At 45.4% G+C, this 18,409-nt stretch overlaps 1 protein-coding gene across 1 annotated transcript in view; it reads right to left on the bottom strand.

Annotated features, from left to right (window-relative positions):
• Nucleotides 1–18,409, bottom strand: part of NEGR1 (neuronal growth regulator 1) — a 2,074,771-nt gene that overhangs the window by 747,345 nt on the left and 1,309,017 nt on the right. The window contains exon 4 of the mRNA XM_069232442.1: nt 11,367–11,498. Within this exon, the coding sequence (XP_069088543.1) occupies nt 11,367–11,498 (132 nt within the window). The remainder of the gene's footprint in view (nt 1–11,366; nt 11,499–18,409) is intronic.

The raw sequence follows: 18,409 nt of genomic DNA, 5'->3' as shown, positions 1-18,409 counted from the left end.
ACACATGTTCCTCACATTTCTGTGGCAGAAAGTTCAGGAATCTGAGAGGAGCCACAAATTTCCTTCCACCCAGCGTTCCCCCAAGTCTCCCGATAAAAATGATACCTCACTTGCGTGGGTAGGCCTAGCGCCGGCGACAGGAAACACCCCAAAGCGCAACGTGGACACGTCCAAAATTTTGGAAGAAAACAGAGGTGTTTTTTGCGAAGTGCCTACCTGTAGATTTTGGCCTCTAGCTCAGCCGGCACCTAGGGAAACCTACCAAACCTGTGCATTTCTGAAAACTAGAGACCTAGGGGAATCCAAGATGGGGTGACTTGCGGGGCTCGGACCAGGTTCTGTTACCCAGAATCCTTTGCAAACCTCAAAATTTGGCTAAAAAAACACATGTTCCTCACATTTCTGTGGCAGAAAGTTCTGGAATCTGAGAGGAGCCACAAATTTCCTTCCACCCAGCGTTCCCCCAAGTCTCCCGATAAAAATGATACCTCACTTGCGTGGGTAGGCCTAGCGCCGGCGACAGGAAACACCCCAAAGCGCAACGTGGACACATCCAAAATTTTGGAAGAAAACAGAGGTGTTTTTTGTGAAGTGCCTACCTGTAGATTTTGGCCTCTAGCTCAGCCGGCACCTAGGGAAACCTACCAAACCTGTGCATTTCTGAAAACTAGAGACCGAGGGGAATCCAAGGAGGGGGGACTTGCGGGGCTCGGACCAGGTTCTGTTACCCAGAATCCTTTGCAAACCTCAAAATTTGGCTAAAAAAACACATGTTCCTCACATTTTTGTGGCAGAAAGTTTTGGAATCTGAGAGGAGCCACAAATTTCCTTCCACCCAGCGTTCCCCCAAGTCTCCCGATAAAAATGATACCTCACTTGTGTGGGTAGGCCTAGCGCCCGCGACAGGAAACACCCCAAAGCGCAACGTGGACACATCCAAAATTTTGGAAGAAAACAGAGGTGTTTTTTGTGAAGTGCCTACCTGTAGATTTTGGCCTCTAGGTCAGCCGGCACCTAGGGAAACCTACCAAACCTGTGCATTTCTGAAAACTAGAGACCTAGGGGAATCCAAGGAGGGGTGACTTGCGGGGCTCGGACCAGGTTCTGTTACCCAGAATCCTTTGCAAACCTCAAAATTTGGCTAAAAAAACACATGTTCCTCACATTTCTGTGGCAGAAAGTTCTGGAATCTGAGAGGAGCCACAAATTTCCTTCCACCCAGCGTTCCCCCAAGACTCCCGATAAAAATGATACCTCACTTGCGTGGGTAGGCCTAGCGCCGGCGACAGGAAACACCCCAAAGCGCAACGTGGACACATCCAAAATTTTGGAAGAAAACAGAGGTGTTTTTTGCGAAGTGCCTACCTGTAGATTTTGGCCTCTAGCTCAGCCGGCACCTAGGGAAACCTACCAAACCTGTGCATTTCTGAAAACTAGAGACCTAGGGAAATCCAAGATGGGGTGACTTGCGGGGCTTGGACCAGGTTCTATTACCCAGAATCCTTTGCAAACCTCAAAATTTGGCTAAAAAAACACATGTTCCTCACATTTCTGTGGCAGAAAGTTCTGGAATCTGAGAGGAGCCACAAATTTCCTTCCACCCAGCGTTCCCCCAAGTCTCCCGATAAAAATGATACCTCACTTGTGTGGGTAGGCCTAGCGCCCGCGACAGGAAACGCCCCAAAGCGCAACGTGGACACATCCCATTTTTTGAAAGAAAACAGTGCCTACCTGTGGATTTTGGCCTGTAGCTCAGCCGGCACCTAGGGAAAACTACCAAACCTGTGCATTTCTGAAAACTAGAGACCTAGGGGAATCCAAGGAGGGGTGACTTGCGGGGCTCGGACCAGGTTCTGTTACCCAGAATCCTTTGCAAACCTCAAAATGTGGCTAAAAAAACACATGTTCCTCAAATTTCAGTGGCAGAAAGTTCTGGAATCTGAGAGGAGCCACAAATTTCCTTCCACCCAGCGTTCCCCTAAGTCTCTCAATAAAAATGGTACCTCACTTCTGTGGGTAGGCCTAGCGCCCACGAAAGGAAATGGCCCAAAACACAACGTGGACAGAACATATTTTTTCACAGAAAACAGAGGTGTTTTTTGCAAAGTCCCTACCTGTGGAGTTTGGCCTCTAGCTCAGCCGGCCCCGGGAGTGGGGGGGGGCAGAAATGCCCTAAAATAAATTTGCCCCCCCAGCACCCACCCCCCCCCCGGAGCGATCCTTGCCTACGGGGTCGCTCCCCCTGCGTGACATTGGCGCCAAAAAACAAATCCCAGGTGCCTAGTGGTTTCTGCCCCCTTGGGGGCAGATTGACCTAAAATCGGCCAATCTGCCCCCAGTGGGGCAGAAATGGCCTAAATACAATTTGCCCCCCAGGGGAGCGACCCTTGCCTGATGGGTCGCTCCCCATCTTGAAAAAAAAAAAAAAAAAACACAACAAAAAAATGTGCCCTGGTGCCCTGAGGGTTCTGCCCCCCCCCCCCTGGGGGCAGTTCGGCCTAATAATAGGCCGATCTGCCCCCAGTGGGGGCAGAAATGACCTAAAATAAATTTGCCCCCCCCCAGCCCCCACCCCCCCCAGGAGCGACCCTTGCCTACGGGGTCGCTCCCCCTGCGTGACATTGGCGCCAAAAAACAAATCCCCGGTGCCTAGTGGTTTCTGCCCCCTTGGGGGCAGATTGACCTAAAATCGGCCAATCTGCCCCCAGGGGGGCAGAAATGGTCTAAATACAATTTGCCCCCCAGGGGAGTGACCCTTGCCTGATGGGTCGCTCCCCATCTCTAAAAAAACAAACAAACAAAAAAAAAACACAACAAAAAATTTTGCCCTGGTGCCTAGAGGGTTCTGCCCCCCCCGGGGGGCAGTTCGGCCTAATAATAGGCCGATCTGCCCCCCGGGGGGGCAGAAAAGGCCTAAAATAAATTTGCCCCCCAGCACCCCCCCCCCCGGGAGTGACCCTTGCCTACGGGGTCGCTCCCCCTGCGTGACATTGGCGCCAAAACACAAATCCCAGGTGCCTAGTGGTTTCTGCCCCCTTGGGGGCAGATTGACCTAAAATCGGCCAATCTGCTCCCAACGGGGGCAGAAATGGCCTAAATACAATTTGCCCCCCAGGGGAGCGACCCTTGCCTGATGGGTCGCTCCCCATCTAAAAAAAAAAAAAAAAAAAAAAACACAACAAAAAAATTTGCCCTGGTGCCCTGAGGGTTCTGCCCCCCCCCTGGGGGCAGTTCGGCCTAATAATAGGCCGATCTGGCCCCAGGGGGGCAGAAATGGCCTAAAATAAATTCCCCCCCCAGCCCCCACCGCCCCCCGGGAGCGACCCTTGCCTACGGGGTCGCTCCCCCTGCGTGACATTGGCGCCAAAAAACAAATCCCCGATGCCTAGTGGTTTCTGCCCCCTTGGGGGCAGATTGACCTAAACTCTGCCAATCTGCCCCCAAGGGGGCAGAAATGGTCTAAATACAATTTGCCCCCCCCTGGGGAGCGACCCTTGCCTGATGGGTTGCTCCCCATCTCTAAAAAAACAAACAAACAAAAAAAAAAAACACAAAAAAAAAATTGCCCTGGCGCCTAGAGGTTTCTGCCCCCCCCCCCGGGGGCAGATCGGCCTAATAATAGGCCGATCTGCCCCCGGGGGGGGGCAGAAATGGCCTAAAATAAATTTCTCCCCCTCAAGCCCCCCCCACCCCGGGAGCGACCCTTGCCTTCGGGGTCGCTCCCCCTGCGTGACATTGGCGCCAAAAAACAAATCCCCGGTGCCTAGTGGTTTCTGCCCCCTTGGGGGCAGATTGACCTAAAATCAGCCAATCTGCCCCCAAGGGGGGCAGAAATGGCCTAAATACAATTTGCCCCCCAGGGGAGCGACCCTTGCCTGATGGGTCGCTCCCCATCTCGAAAAAAAATAAATAAAAAAAAATAAAAACACAACAAAAAAATTTGCCCTGGTGCCCTGAGGGTTCTGCCCCTCCCCCCTGGGGGCAGTTCGGCCTAATAATAGGCCGATCTGGCCCCAGGGGGGGCATAAATGGCCTAAAATAAATTCCCCCCCCCCCAGCCACCACCGCACCCCGGGAGCGACCCTTGCCTACGGGGTCGCTCCCCCTGCGTGACATTGGCGCCAAAAAACAAATCCCCGATGCCTAGTGGTTTCTGCCCCCTTGGGGGCAGATTGACCTAAACTCTGCCAATCTGCCCCCAGGGGGGCAGAAATGGTCTAAATACAATTTGCCCCCCCCCTGGGGAGCGACCCTTGCCTGATGGGTTGCTCCCCATCTCTAAAAAAACAAACAAACAAAAAAAAAAAACAAAAAAAAAAAAAGAAATTGCCCTGGCGCCTAGAGGTTTCTGCCCCCCCCCCCCGGGGGCAGATCGGCCTAATAATAGGCCGATATGCCCCCCGGGGGGGGGGGGGGGCAGAAATGGCCTAAAATAAATTTCTCCCTCCCAACCCCCCCCCACCCCGGGAGCGACCCTTGCCTACGGGGTCGCTCCCCCTGCGTGACATTGGCGCCAAAAAACAAATCCCCGGTGCCTAGTGGTTTCTGCCCCCTTGGGGGCAGATTGACCTAAAATCAGCCAATCTGCCCCCAAGGGGGGCAGAAATGGCCTAAATACAATTTGTCCCCCAGGGGAGCGACTCTTGCCTGATGGGTCGCTCCCCATCTCTAAAAAAACAAAAAAGAAAAAAAAAAAAAATTCCCCTGGTGCCTATAGGTTTCTGCCCCCCCGGGGGCAGATCGGCCTAACAATAGGCCGATCTGCCCCCGGGGGGGGGCAGAAATGGCCTAAAATAAATTTGCTCCCCAAACCCCACCCCCCCCACCCCCCCCCCACGGGAGCGACCGTTGCCTACGGGGTCGCTCCCCCTGCGTGACATTGGCGCCAAAAAACAAATCCCCGGTGCCTAGTGGTTTCTGCCCCCTTGGGGGCAGATTGACCTAAACTCTGCCAATCTGCCTCCAGGGGGGCAGAAATGGTCTAAATACAATTTGCCCCCCCTGGGGAGCGACTCTTGCCTCATGGGTCGCTCCCCATCCCTAAAAAAAGAAACAAACTGCTGGGGGCAGATCAGCCTAATAATAGGCCGATCTGCCCCCAGGGGGGGCAGAAAAGGCCTTCCTGAAAAAATGCCCCCCATGGGAGCGACCCTTGCCCAAGGGGTCGCTCCCTTATGTGAAGATTAGTAAAAAAAAAAAAATCCCTGGTGTCTACTTTTCCTTCCCTTTGAAGCCCCTCCGGGCCTCCCAAGTGATTGAAAGAGAAATGCTTTTGCATTTCTTTTTCAATCGCGCTGGAAGCAGAGCTTCCAGCGCGACGAGGGAGGCCCCTGTGACTAATCAGCGCGCGCGCGCGCACTGATGTCACAGGGGGGGGGAGGGGGGTCGGGGGTGGAAGGGGAAGGTCTTCCCCTTCCATCCCCGACATGGGGGGGTGGGGGGGTGCACGGGGGGCGCGCTAGCGCGCCTCCAAGTTCCCCTGTGCCATGGACGAGATGATCTCGTCCAAGGCACAGGGGAACTGTAGCCTTGGACGAGATCATCTCGTCCAAGGCACAGAAGTGGTTAAGGGGTGACTTATAAGTATTAATAAAAATGATCATTTAGGTCTGGCAAAACTAGGACGAAATGGTAGTGTAAAACTGCACTACATGCTGCAGTGATAGGCTTGAGACATATTTTAAAAGGCTACTTTAGTGGATGGCAGAATGACTGCTGCAGACCACTAGTGGCATTTAATTTATGGGTCCGGGTACGTGTAGTACTATATCATAGGGACTTATACGTAAATTCATTGTGCAAATTGGGTGTGGGGCAATTTTACTATGTATTGGACGAGAGCACAAGCACTTAGCACTGGATATTTCAAGTTCAAGTTCAAATAACTTCGGCAGCTGGTGCCATAAAAGCATAGAATATCATTGGATAAATGTACATATAAGTTAAAAACATTTAAAAAGTTAGGATAAACATCATATTAGATTATTTGTAAATACATAATTTCCTAGAAAGCAAGCACATAAACAAGGTGACATAATCATGGATTAGTGCAATACAAAAGATGTTCCAAATCAAAAGCAAAATGCACAGGCAACTAAAATCATGATACAACAGAGAATTTGAAAAGCTAAAAAGGTCAGAGAGAGTGACTTAGACAACACAGACCTAGCCAGGCTGTTACATCATAAAGTGCAGGGTGCAGCAAAGATCCTGTGCATGGAAACACCCTTGCAACTTACTGAGATAGTAACCTTTCTTCTAATGAGCTACATTCAACCCAACAATTTGGCAACCGAGCAAGCATACAATGGGCAAGTATCGGATCTCAAGATCTTTAAGGCAATGCAGTGGCTGCATATACCCATCTGTCTACAGATTGGCATTAGCCATGTTTATCGTGGGAGACCATATGCCGGACAAGCAAATAGAACTTGGGATACAGATTAGTTTGCAGCATCACAGGCTGGACATGCTATAGATTTAGCGACTGCCTATTTGCAAGTAAAAGTTTTTAGGGGTAAAGAGTCAATCCTAAATTGAAAGTAAATCTTTCTATCCTGTGAGACAGCATTTATGGCCCAAAACTGCTCCCTTGTCAGTGTGTCTCTTGGAGCTGTTTGAGCGTCATTCGTTCTGTCCATATACCTTGGAGGAATTGCGGTCTTGGAATAGAGCCTCACAAAGATTGATCATGCCCATGGAATTCAGCAATTTTTTTAAAGATTTTTGCAAGCTAAGATATTTTGTTACATGTATCTGCATATCTGATTTCCTGCAAGGCTGCAACATTGTGAGCAAGTTCTGGGATGGACCACATTCTCCTCAAAAACAATAATGGGCATAAACTAGCTTTGTTCATGATCGCTTTCCCCATATCTTGTGTAAGTGGATGGAGTGGGGTGCTAGATGGAAGAAATGTTAGAGAAGCCCCATAGTTCAGCTCCTGAAAGGGCAGACCCGGCTGCTTTAGCTTCATAGATCTGTCGGGAAGGCACTATAGATTTGCCAAAAGATACATAGTGCTCTTTGAGGAGAACACCTACAATTTGTCTATATTATATAGTCAGTTTGTCAACATAGGGCTCCCAAGTCATTGTAGAGGACAACTTTATACCTAAGTAATAAAATGAGTCCACCTTTTCAAGAGTTCCCGGAACGCTAGCTTCTCTTTGTAGGATGTATGCTGGTTGAATGCAAAATATTAGTTTTTTGCTGCATTGATCTCCAATACACAAGAGTGGCAAACTCATCGAAGCAGTTCAGCAATAATTGAAGACTGCTAGGGGTTTTGGAGCTCAATAGAGTATCATCCATGAAGAGGAGATTAGTGGTTTTAACCTTGGCAAGGGAGAGATCATTGGTAGGGTAATGTGAAAGAAATTTCACTATGTCATTTAAATATAAAGAAAATAGTGCTGGGGCTAACACACAGCCCTGTCAGACTCATTTTCTTACAGGAATCTGATTGGTAAGTTGCCCCTGCGCACCCCACCAAATTCTGGTATAATTGCCATCATGCATGAGAATGAGTACTGATAAAATGTCAGGGGGAATTCCAATGTCTGGGAGTACATGCCAGAGTTTTATTCAAGGGACCAGGTCAAAAGCGTATTTAAGGTCAACAAAGGCAACATACAAGTTGCCTCTGCTGATGAGCATCATCTTCTAATATAAAAGTAAAAACTGAAAGACCTGGTTAATGGTGCTGTTTTTTCCCCAAAAAACAGCTTAGCAAGGTGTTAATATATTGGTTTCATCGATCCATTCCAGAATTTTGGACAGCACTAGATGGGAAAATGCCTTTTGTATACAGTCTATTAAAATAATCGGTCTATAATTTGCTGGCAGATTTCTATTGCCCTTTTTATAGAATGGTATCTGTTCAGCACCTTTCCAAGAATCTAGAATAGGAGTTCCATTTGCAATTGCACTGGCAAGGAGGCGAATGTATTTTGCCCAAATTTTCGGTTTCACCTCTAAATATATGTGTGCTGGTATACCGTTGGGCACAAGCACCCTGCCACTGATAATGGCATCCATTCACCAATCACGTCACATAATTCAAATATTGGAGCAACAAAGCTAGGTGAGTCAATTATGTTATGTCAACTGAAACAAGTTCAGGGACTGACGGCAAAACATTTGGGGGAATACCACACTAAGAATGATTGGCCTAGCAATGATGCACTTGAGAAGATCAGATACAATGTTACTTCCACAATTGACAATTATGCATTGAGCTGATTTATTACATTGACCAATGGAGATAGGAAGGTGCTTTTCTTTGTGATTGGAATGCATTTGTCGCATGCTTCTGGGAACATTGAGGCTTCAAACATTCCTACCACTGATCATTGTAATGGCTAACTTTGGATTAGGGATATTCACTTGTTTCTTTGGCAGACAGATTTCACAGAGTGCACTTCATTTTTCAGTCCACTCTGCTTCTTTAACCTCATGTTTAATGATGTATATTTGAAGAATCTGTTCACTTTAGGTTTCAGTGCTTTGTCAATGTGCAGCCTTGGAAATTGGATAGGATTAAAAGGTATAGGCCCTCATTATGATATTGGCGGTAAAAACCGCCTACTGCCGCGGCGATGGCCGCCAAAAGACCATCCCGCGGCTACCAACCATCTTCCGTATTATGACCACAGCCAGATTTCCACCAGAAGGATGGTGGAAATCTGGCTGTGGCCATGCCAGTGGGTGGCAGTAAGGTGGCGCTGCTGCCACCAGCAGCGCCATGGCAGTAGACCGCCGCCAGCTTTATTATGACCCATAATACGGCCTGACGGTGTGCTGCTGGCGGACGCAGCTGGTGGCAGCAGCGCCCCGTCTCCTGCCGGAGGACCCCCTGAACACAGGTAAGTGGGTGCTCCGACAGGGGAAGGGGTGAGGGGTGTTGTGTGTGTGTGTAGGTGCGTGTGTGAATGTTTATATGTGTGTCGATGTGGGTGTGTGTGAATGTTGAATGTGTGTGCATGTATGGAGGTGTGAGTGTGTGTATGTTGTGTTCTGTGAATGCATGTCTGTGTGTATGTATTGAAGTGTGTACGGATGTGTGTGTGAATGGAGGTATGCATGCGTAGATGAATGTGGGAATAGGTGTGGGTATGCGTGTGTGTGTGTGTGTGTGAGTGTGAAGGGGCATGAATGTAGGGGTGATGGGGGTTTGGGGAGGTAGGGGGGCGGGGGTATCTGGGGAGGGGGTGGAGATGGGGAAGACCTCTATCAGTGACAGGGAAGGGGTTACCTGTCACTGATAGTGCCTACTGCCATGGTTTTCGTGGAGGTAAGGGAGCCAAGGAAACCATGGTGGTAGGCAGGGTCATTATCCCGCAGGTGGTACAGTGATGGCCGCCGGGCTGGAGATTGATATTGCCAGCCTGGCGGCTGTTACCGCTGTGGCGGTCGGTGTGGTACATTAAACCACCAATGTCATAATATGGTGGAAAGTACCGCAAGCCTGTTGGCAGTACTTTTTCACCATATTACTGCCGACCACCAGGGTCTTAATGAGGGCCATAGATCTTTGCGCTGCTTTCTTTGTTTTAACTCCTTAAACTCGGATGATTGTGTAGGTACATTTTAGTCACTCTGCTTTTAAAAATATTTGGAACCTATAAGGTGTAAAACATTTGGGGTAGTCATGGGCAAGGATTTCCTACACATAGCCCATCCTTCCACGGTTTCCATTTTTTACCTATTTCATAGTGTCTCAATTAGAAAAAATTTTGTAATGTTGTTTTTATTTCATTTATTTCATTGCACGCCCATTATCTGCCTTTCATCTTTGTGATAATATTGCTTCTTCTCAGGACCCTTTGTGAATATGAAAGGACAATAGATCTAAAAAAAAAAACCTTACTTTAACTCCTGTCATTATTATTTTGTGGTCTCTCATCCATGTCATGTCGAAGGTTCTTGATTTGCATGTGTGTTTCTTTCTATTTTGCGTAAATCTATTAAAGTTAAGATTCCTGTCCCATTGCGAGGTCAACCTCTATATTACTCTATTTAAGCAGATTCTGGATTTGAGGTAAATCCTAATAAAAATGAAAAGATCATAGGGCTGTTTGAAGGATCACAACTCAATTTCTACCCCTTGTGGACTGCTCAATCTGCTGACCCTTTATAATTATCTAAGGTTATTCTTAGATTGCAGGACTGACTTTACCAGCTTTTAGCAAAATTAGATTAATAATGGGCTGCCAGGAAGTGGATTAGCGTACAGATGTTCTGTGATCTTTCTTTACGCCCTATGTTTGGTGTAAGGGGTTTCAGGGTTGACATACTAGGTAAAGTTTACCCAATTACTCTATCTTTCTTCAGGATGCTTGGACCAATCACCCCCAAACTTGAATTCTTCACCTCATCTATGAAGGCCACGTTGTTCTTAAATCTTTATCTTGGCAGCATAGTTTGGTGGCTTCTTCACTAATAACCTCTGCATTTCAATGTCCCAAAAGACATTTTACCTAAGCTATCACCCCTCTGTCGCTGATACCTTTCTGAGCCCACCACGGTGCTGCAGGCATACATAGAAAGGCAGCTGGAACCTCAATAAAATGAGCAGACTCTTCTGCGTTGCACAAACCTCAAGCAAATAGGATCATGCAGCTTCTTCTACTTGGACATTGTCTTGCCCCCCTGAGAAAAAATATTTGTCTACGAATCTTATTTTGGACCTTTGTCTAATATGTGTAAGATTCTCAATATATAGTTTGCTGAAGCGAAATCTTACTAGAACGTTTTACTCATCCTGTAAAAAGCAGCCTATACACACACCACTACAATTAATTTAAATGGAAACAGATTAAACACAGGGTGCCCATTTAAAGATGCCACTCCCAAATCGATGGAAAATAAGAGCCATTTGCAAAGAAAAACATGCTACTGAAAAGTATCGTAAAATAGATCATATGGTAACAGTGGAGGGATAGGTGAAAATTCTGTTCTGCTTATTCTGGTTAAGTGACGCGAAAACAATACAGTTCATAAAAATAATATCGGCTTCTACTGAAAAAGCAAGTGATTTGGTTCCATGAAGCAGCCTTGACAGTTAAATGTAGGATGGCTCTATTTACAAACCTGACTCAAATCAGAATGTCTTTGTTTTTAAAATTTTCAGAGAAGCAAGCAAATTTAAAATAATGCATTATTTAAAATAATGCATGGTAATAAGAGCCCTCTTGAATGTTCTCACTAGAAGGAAGACGACATAGGATAATCGAAAATATTACAATTTTACTTTTACGACGGCAAATTATCAATAACATCTCTGACATTCTCCTATTGTCTGTTTCCATCGTATATATATATCGTAAACAGTGCTTTTTCTAATTCCAAAAAATGGGACTTACAGTTCACTGTGACCCTGACTTTCCTCACATCCGAATGGGACACATGATTTTCGGCAGAACATTCATATTCTCCAGCCTGGTCTCTCGTTATTCCATAGATATCCAGATACTGTCCATTCCCAAATGTCTTTGCTAAAAGCACATTAAAGAAACATTTTACTATTTGAACACAATTGGTTTTACTCAAGTTTCTTCTTAATTTCCAGAAAATATACTATTATAAGTTAATGATTTAAGCCTAGAATATTTGGCATAAAGAATAAAACTTTTGTACAACTTCTAACAGTGCAAAGAATTACGGGCATATTTATTAAAAAATCACGCGCCTCAGCAAGTCATGATGGGGAAAGGAAGGAATAGGCTGTATGTAACATTGTACAGCGCATTCCTGTCTTTTCCCTGTGCTGGCGCACAATGTGCTGCCTAGCGCCAATTCAGACACCCTTGCACCGAGGTGCAACAGTGCCTGTGTTGTAAGCAGGATTGTTTTTGTGCAGGAAGGGGCACCTTCCTGCATAAAGCACACTCCTTAGAGGCATGTATCTCTTCGTATGTGTGCTGCAGAATGCAGCACACATACAAAGAAGAAGTAATGGGGAAAAATCAAACTATTTCTCCTTGTTACGCTCCACCTTGGGAGGCGTAGGATTTTGACACGATCCGAGGTCTACCAGTAATGGTAAATCTGGGAATGTGCCAATATCCAAGGGTGGATGTGTGGAAAAACCCACCATCAACCCATGGAACACCTTCCCAGGGCATAGTAACACAATTAAGTGATTTGCATTGTGTTGGTTTACTCTAGATCAGTGGTTCCCAACCTGTGATCCAGGGACCCCTCGGGGTCCACAAAGCCTCCTCAGGGGGTCCGCGACTGCTTACAAAATTAAATATTATTAACAGATTATGTCCCCAGCTTTCAGTAAAGACTCAGTGGGGGTCCGCAGATTCCAATAATGATTCAGTGGGGGTCCCTGGGTTCCAGTAATGATAAAGTGGGGGTCCACAGAAGGCAAAAGGTTGGGAACCACTGCTCTAGATTGTGGCCTACAAGTTGGTCTTGCAAGGCTTGCTAAATCTAACTTAAGAGTAGCATTGCTGATGCCCCCCTTTGTGTAGTGCAAGAGTGAGGCAAGTCTTTAATAAATATGCCCCTTAATACTTAAGTTTCCCTCAAGTCATTCCATTACTGAGAGTCCATTCTATCTTGTTTCAGTCATTACTAAATGAGACGGGCATTGCCTCCTACATATAGGCACACCCAGTGAAAAACACCAATCTTGAATGAAAGCACTTATGTCTGAATGGCAGCCACTGGCCACAAATTGGAACCATTTATGTTCAGTACATTAGGTTGACAATAACCCTTTCAAGTCCACTTGTCTGACCAAAGAATGGAAGGGAGGGTGGTAAGAGATAACTGACATGAGGAAAAATGGGCTCAGAGCAAAGAACCAATAGATCTTTTTTCTATTGATGTTTTCAGTCAGAACTGAGTCACTCTCAAGCTAAGGCAACTAAGACGAACTGAATCCAGACATGGAACACCAAACTTAAATGCTCTTAAACATAAGAATGTAATAAATAATAATCTTAAAATAGAAGTTTTGTACAGGTTCATAGAGTAAGTCCTTGCATCTCTGTTTATGGAAGATGTGGCCATCATATTGTCCACTGATCAATACCACCTTTCCTACTAGAGGCCGAGCAAAGCCAAAAAGAGCCAGACAAGTTACCTTCAGCTCCTTTGAAATGGATGAATGTCTCATCCCCAAATAGCCATAAATAGACCATCTGCCCAGAAGAGTCTGATCCAAAATCCATGCACTCCAGCTGTGATGGCTGGCTTTGAAGGTCACCATTGTCCAAGCTGAAGAGGGGATAGGAAACCCTCTCTTTTTGTGAGAAAGCTCCATGCTCGGCTGACTGCATCTAATCCTGGGACAGTAGATTGAGAGAGATCAAGATTCCTACTGCAGACAAAATCCAACATTGTTGCTGCCAAATTGGCCTGGATCACCAATTGGGATTTTATTTACATCACTTTCTGCTTTTTGATCGCTATTTTGAATCCCTTGTTTCAGAAGCAAGACAGTTCAAAGACCCCAATAAGCTCCACACCTTGTGGAGGGACAATTTATCCCAAGTTATGAGTAACCAACAATCTGGAAAACTTTTCAGAATGTAATTCTTTTCTAGAAGAAACCGGATGTCGGGTGAGAATGGATTACCCAAATATCTATTAAGGCTGTAACATAATGTCTATATCTGTGTAACGGTCTCACCAAGGAAGTCATCCCCTTTGTGAATACTTGATGAGCTGAGACCAAAAGGAAGGATTGTAAAATAAAAATACTGCTCAGTCGCAGTGAATGTGAGATATCTCTGATAATTTTAGAGAGTAGAAATGTGCAGATAAGCAACCTGGGGTTCCAAAATGACTAGAAATTCTACCAGAAGCACCAGTGAAATATTGTATTGCAAGGATATGTTCTATCTCCTCTTTCTTCCATAATAACAAGCATAATTGCATTTCTTTTCTAATGCAAAGGAATCTTACCAGGAAGCTCTTGTTTTGGTCTTTTTTCCTGTTACAGATGTACCGAATTCTTTAGTAGTACGCAGACGTCTGTTGCATAGCCTTGCTACATAATATTCCAAACCCATTGTTCTGAAATATTTCCATCCAAAACAGCTAGAATTGCTTACATACAACCTCCTACACGACCACAATTCTCTCCTGGCCTCTGATAGTAAGGATTTCTGCTTCCACTCTGATGGCTGGGATGTCAACTCTGACTTTTTTAGCAGATTTCTTAAGCTTGAAAAACCTAACTTTAAAGGCCTTGGTGATCATTTCAAACAAATGTTCACCAAAATGTGTCTTGATCTGAAATGGAATTTAAAACAATGCAGATTTGTTTCCTCTGTCCCGACTTTACAATCTGTAATCTATATGGGATACTTCACCAGAATTGCATCATCTAATGCCAATGTAGTAGTTCATATAGCCTTGTGGGAAATATCACAAACAAAATGTCCATGCTGTTCAATATCATCGAACACCTATACAAATCTTCTCACTCCTGCAAAGATTTCAAAATAATTGGGACTGAGCATTCCAGGCTGTATATGTTCTGAATATCATCACTCTATTTTTTCATAAAACAATATGTCTTGCCTGCATAAGAAGTCTTGAAGGCATTCTCTTATTTTGTTGACTAGATCAGAGGGAGAGATATAACTTGGATTTCATGAAGTAAAGTGAATAAGGGTGGCTAAATCTAAATCAATCTTGATGGAATGAGGCAACTCTTCTTTTGCATTTTCCAACACAAACATTCGGAAGGAAATTGGGCTGTAAATTATGCAGGATGGGAGGCCTGCACAAGTAAGAAGTCCACAATTTCCCCTTACTGGGAACCAAGCACCCATTGTAGTGCTTGTCTTTCTTAGGGTAGCAAAGCAGACCAGACCTAGGACTACTCAGGGGTGACTAGTACTCCCACTCCACTGGCACACAATAACAACACTTTAATAAATGATTGTCCAGTCAGTGTTGTTTCTTCAGAAAAGGGAAACATACATTTATTACAAATGCATAACTAAATTCTGTGCATTCATTTACACATATATATATATTACGGAGATTAAATACCTTAGATCACATTATGATATCACATTTGATCCCTAAGGGGTCATGACCCTCAACATCACAGTGCCCCCTCCAAACCAGACAACACATACACTATGGGGGTTATTACTTTAAGTAAAATAAGCATGCTGGGACAGTTCGAGGTGGTGTTTTCCAGGAGTCATTGATCATATCTGATCTTGGGGTCTCAGCTCGGCTCCTATCGAATGTCACTGCTAAGGTTCTTTCCCACAAAATCTTCAAAAAGGACACCCCTCACGTCTTGCCTTCAGCAGTCTGGGTTTCTTCCTCTGTTCCATGGGCCTGGGCTGTCCGCAGCCCTTGTGCATTGTGACAGGTACTTAACAGATGCTGAATTTCATCTCAACTCCTTCCTGCTCAGGAGCTGAATGAAGCACTGTCTATTACTCTTTTTGTCTGGGGAGGCTTTTGTTTCTGCTGCTGGAGAAAAAAGTAATTTGTTTTGCCCAGCAAGGTAACAAAAGGCCTTGGCTCTGATCCTGAGCTGAGTCAGCGAAATAAGACAATTCTGGATGACCCTTAAGGTGTACAGTCTTGGGACCTGTAAATAAGAAATGGATACACCTTTTCACTCCAGTGTCATACCTTATTACGCCTCAGGGAAGCAAAACTGCACAATAAGCAGATGTTCCCCTATTTTTTTATAATAAAGTGACATCACAGAAAAAAACAGTAAAACATGCTGCCTTTACCTATGAATGCCTACTAGTCATATAAGGTATATTCCAGGACAATATCTAACCTTTCTGAATCCCATCTGCACCAGGCTACCTATTCACAGTTACTGGGCTGCGCATAACAGTAGGCTCATACGTGCAACCCACACATGTGTGCACCTGTGTTCATGTGTAACCAGGAAAGTGCCCCTTATCCTAACTGCGTTGCAATGGCCTGATCTTAACAGGCGGACACTGGTAGTAAACATGCACAGTCCATTTGCCATGTGATTACAGTGGGTGAGACAGGTGTAGTGAAACTCAGCCACAGTAGAAAGTTCAAAATAGGGTAATCCAAAAAGAAAAATAAATCTGGGTGTAGTAAATAGCCAGAGCTCATTTTACAATACAAGCCATCACCAGCTGAATCTAGAGGAGAGATTGCCATAATCCATCAGTACTCTTACTAGTCAGCTGTAACCCTATAGGGAATGCAGGCTGCACCAAGAACCCTTCTGCCTGTGGATTAGTTGCCTCCAGAAAACTAAAGGGCTGATTGAAGAGCCCCTAGTGCCTCCTTGGCTACATTAACATAATTATTTTTTACGGTAATGTGGCCCAATGCCAAAATCGCAACACTAGATTTACATAGTGGCACAATGCATGCATTGCGCCACTTTGTAACACTTTGCATTACATTATGCCTGTGCCAGGCATAATGTATGCAAAAGGGGCATTCCCAAATTAGGGGGGGCAAACAATGACACAAAGAAATCTAAAAGATTTCTTTGCATCATTTATTTCTGTACTTTTAACATCTGCTCAGAGCAGGTGTTAAGAGGAGGCATGCTATTGTTTTCAATGGGCCTCAATAGGCTTTTCAGAATTTGGCATCCACATTTTTTATGCTAATCCTGCAAAGCTCTGAAATAGCATCACAAATTTTGAGGCTAGTTTCCCTAACCACCCCCATGGTGCACTGTATCTTAAATACGGCACACACATGTTGGCTGTAGGGGGGCGCTAAGGGGCACAAGTAAAGTGGAAATGCACTGGGTGTAGCACCACCTTTCTTAAATCAGAGCCTAAATGCTCACATGATATGGCCCACCTTTTTCCTGGGTCATGCAATGCTGTGTCTATCCCACTATTCCAGCCAAAGGTTCAGTGCCTCAACACTGATGCCAACACAACCACACAACTAACAAGTCTAAAACCAGTCCCACTGGTTACTGGCTTTTTCCTACTGAGTAGAATGCACAACCTAGTACCCTCACTCAACCGGTCACTACACAGACCCCTTTACCGTACTGCTAATCCTCAACCAGTAATTACTTTGTGGTCTATGCCAGCACCATACGCTCTCGGAATGACTGTGGACCCTAAGAAGACTTTAGCCCAATCACAAACTGCTCCCAGACAACAGTCACCCCAGTCAGTTCCCACCACAGAAACCCTTCACCTGTGGACTCCATACAACCCCACTGGGTCAACAGAAAGTGCTGCGGATCACTGAATGGAGCATGCCTCATCCAGAGCCCCTTAAAGCCATTACCAATCCTCCATGCCATCAACGCAAAGAATAATCAGGGACCATAAAAACTCCCCAAGTGAAAGGTTGTAAAGGTCACCTTGAGGCCCACACTGCCTCCTTTTACCTCTCTCAGCATACGGATACCCCCATCTGTCGAGTCATTGCCTGATGAACCAGCAGTTTCCAGGGGTCTTAAGGCAGCACCCTAAGAGTGGTACACATGTAGAGCACCACTGTGAAGTCCTTTGGGGTCAGTCCCTGACAGCTGCTTGTTCAACAGCCCAAAGTAACTTCCCAGATAGAATTGTCAGAATTGTCCTAAACTTAAAGAGAAGATCGCTCCTCATTCAAGCTGAGGGGCAGATTTAAGAAAAGTGGTGCTGCACCTAGTGCAGCACCACTTTCCTTGCGTCCCTTAGTGCCCCCATCCCGCCACCATGTGGGCACCATTTTTTAAATACGGCACACCATGGCACAGGGTAGGGGGCAATAGCATAATTGTTTTACATTATTGATGAACTCTGCAGGAGTAGCGCCAAAATGTTGGAAAATTAATGGAAGCCCACTTTTAATGTTTACTCTGAGCAGGTGGTAAAGGTGCTGAAAAGAGTGATGCAAGGAAGTCTCTTAGATTTCCTTGCGCCATTTTTTTGGCCCCTCTAATAGGGGAACACACCCTTGCGTACATTATACTAGGCTCAGGCATAATGTGGCACAAGGGTTGAGTTAAGGTCGCACTAGGGGCTCATAAATCTGCCCCATAGTGTGTAGTGCTGAGGTTCAAAGAATGCTATGGGCTGGAACATTCTAATGGGATCGCTGTGTGTGAAAGCTCACCCCATCATCACACCATTTCAAAAAATGTAAACTGGTCATAATAAACACAGTTAATACATTAACCAACTGTCAATGATTTCACATGATACATGTGTATAGGGATTTTACATATCAATATCCATATCAATATCTGGAGTTCACACAACCAAACCTTTGAACCCCTCTAGGAGCCTTGCGCTCTGATATTTTCTCCTTAATGCAAAGGTAATGTTTGGCAAAACTAAATGTATCCAATGTTATCAATGCCAATCAGAACTGGATACTATTTTCCCAGTGCTAAGCAACAATGTAGGAAATTGGGATATTGGTCGTGCTGCCTGCACAAGTAATAGATCCACAC

Source organism: Pleurodeles waltl, chromosome 4_2, assembly GCF_031143425.1.
Source record: "Pleurodeles waltl isolate 20211129_DDA chromosome 4_2, aPleWal1.hap1.20221129, whole genome shotgun sequence".
Taxonomy (NCBI): domain Eukaryota; kingdom Metazoa; phylum Chordata; class Amphibia; order Caudata; family Salamandridae; genus Pleurodeles; species Pleurodeles waltl.
Note: the sequence above shows the minus strand (reverse complement) of the source record. Positions and strands in the feature narration are given on the sequence as shown.